The sequence below is a fragment of the Echinops telfairi genome, unplaced genomic scaffold (assembly GCF_000313985.2).
Source record: "Echinops telfairi isolate 266 unplaced genomic scaffold, ASM31398v2 ScPeMD7_9;HRSCAF=40, whole genome shotgun sequence".
In the NCBI taxonomy this organism is placed as follows: Eukaryota; Metazoa; Chordata; class Mammalia; order Afrosoricida; family Tenrecidae; genus Echinops; species Echinops telfairi.
The window spans coordinates 79,526,796-79,528,432 of record NW_022103906.1 but is presented as its reverse complement, the minus strand read 5'-3'; the positions used below and the strand labels follow the sequence as shown (position 1 = coordinate 79,528,432).

The following is a 1,637-nucleotide window of genomic DNA, read 5'->3' as shown; positions in this document are numbered from 1 at the left end:
TGAGGGGGTGTCAAAGGAATGACAAGATAATGAAACTTCCCACGGGCTTCTGGAGAGCCCGTCTTATCTCCACGCATGTTCCATTTCTAGCCAGCGACAGCATGACTTGCCTCTAGTGCCTACTGACTGGGTCTCTCTCTGTAGCAGCGCACAGCATGCAGCGTGAAGGGCCCGAGGGACTGCTTACCTGGAGGCCCCAGGTTTGACTCCCAGCATGCCCCAACTGTCTTTACTGTTTCGGATCCTGCGAATGCTGTCTGCTTGTTCTTTGGTGAAACTCGCATTGCTGTTTGTGACTGGACGCTTCCCGCCGTTCTCACACAAATCAACGATGGACACGTAAAAGGTCTGCAAGAGCAAGCACATCCCCTGGCAGAGCTGACTGTGGAGCGGGCCTTCCCACCGGCAAGGTCCCATTCAGGGACTTTTAATGCATTCCAACACACTCACCATTATGAATAGAGAAATAGGTACTTTGGAAAAAAATTTTTTTTCTTAGACTACATTTCTGTGTATGTGCTTTCAGTACATGAATACTGAAAATTCATAAATAATAAAATTTCAGTGACTCAGATAAGTCCACTTGAGGTAGGAGATGAAAACTGTGACCATATGACCGAACAAGTCTATTCCTAGATAGGTAAACACTCCAAAGAACTGAAAATCGGTATTTGAACAAGTGTATTTTCATGTTCTGTGAACACGAAGCACTATCAATAGGCGGGATTTTTGTACAGTGGGAAATGTTGAGCCGTACAGCGGAACGCAGGGCGAATGCATTCTGCTACGGGAAGGGGTGCAGGCATGAAAGGTCACAGAGGCGGGGTTCCACTTAGGTGGAATGCCCACAGAAGCAGGCCCACAGACGGCCACCTGGAGCTGAGGAGCGGGACGACGGGAGTGAGCGCTCCAGGGGTCTGGGTCGAGCAAGACGTTTTCACACTAGAGAACGCACAACACGGTGAACGTGCAGAATGTCACTGGACTGTATCAAATGGTTCATTCTGAAACTTCAGCCTTCTTATCCCTCACGGTCTCTTTTAAAGATCATCATTACTAATTTGTTTTGTATCCTTCCAGAAAACTTTTCTATCAGTATACCAGTCCATTCACACCCTTCAAATATTTGTATTAGTGGGATCAGTTAAACATACCCCCCGCCCCAATAGTAATACATCTCAGACTCTTTCTATAGCTGGAGAGCCCTTCTCATTCCTTGCACGGACTGCTGGGGACTTTTGCTGTGTGGCTGTATCATACTTGTTATTTCCCTTTCCATTTGTTTGCTAACACAACAGTGCTGTAGTGACTATTGTGTGCGTGTGCTATCTGCACCCTCGTGGGGACATTGCTCTGGGAGACAGTCTTAAAGCAGAGCCGCTGAGCACATAAAGTACTGCTACAAAACCAGAGGGACGCTGTGAAACAAAATTACCAAAATGGGAAGCTACTGTTTCTCCACATGTACACAGCCTTCTATCTCCGTTTTCTTTTAAGCGTTCCATTTTCTGGGTTATTGTGTTGGGTGCCCTACGTGGGCACCGACTCCATAGCGGCGGCAGAGCGAAGCACTGCCCGGTGCCGCGCCCCTCACAATGACTGCGATGTGGAAGCCCACTGCTGGGTCCGGACCCCTC

The 1,637-nt window shown here is 48.3% G+C and overlaps 1 protein-coding gene across 1 annotated transcript in view; it reads right to left on the bottom strand.

Annotated features, from left to right (window-relative positions):
• Positions 1-1,637, bottom strand: part of DNAJC27 (DnaJ heat shock protein family (Hsp40) member C27) — a 29,767-nt gene that overhangs the window by 1,833 nt on the left and 26,297 nt on the right. Inside the window, exon 6 of the mRNA XM_004696068.2 lies at positions 188-348. Within this exon, the coding sequence (XP_004696125.1) occupies positions 188-348 (161 nt within the window). The remainder of the gene's footprint in view (positions 1-187; positions 349-1,637) is intronic.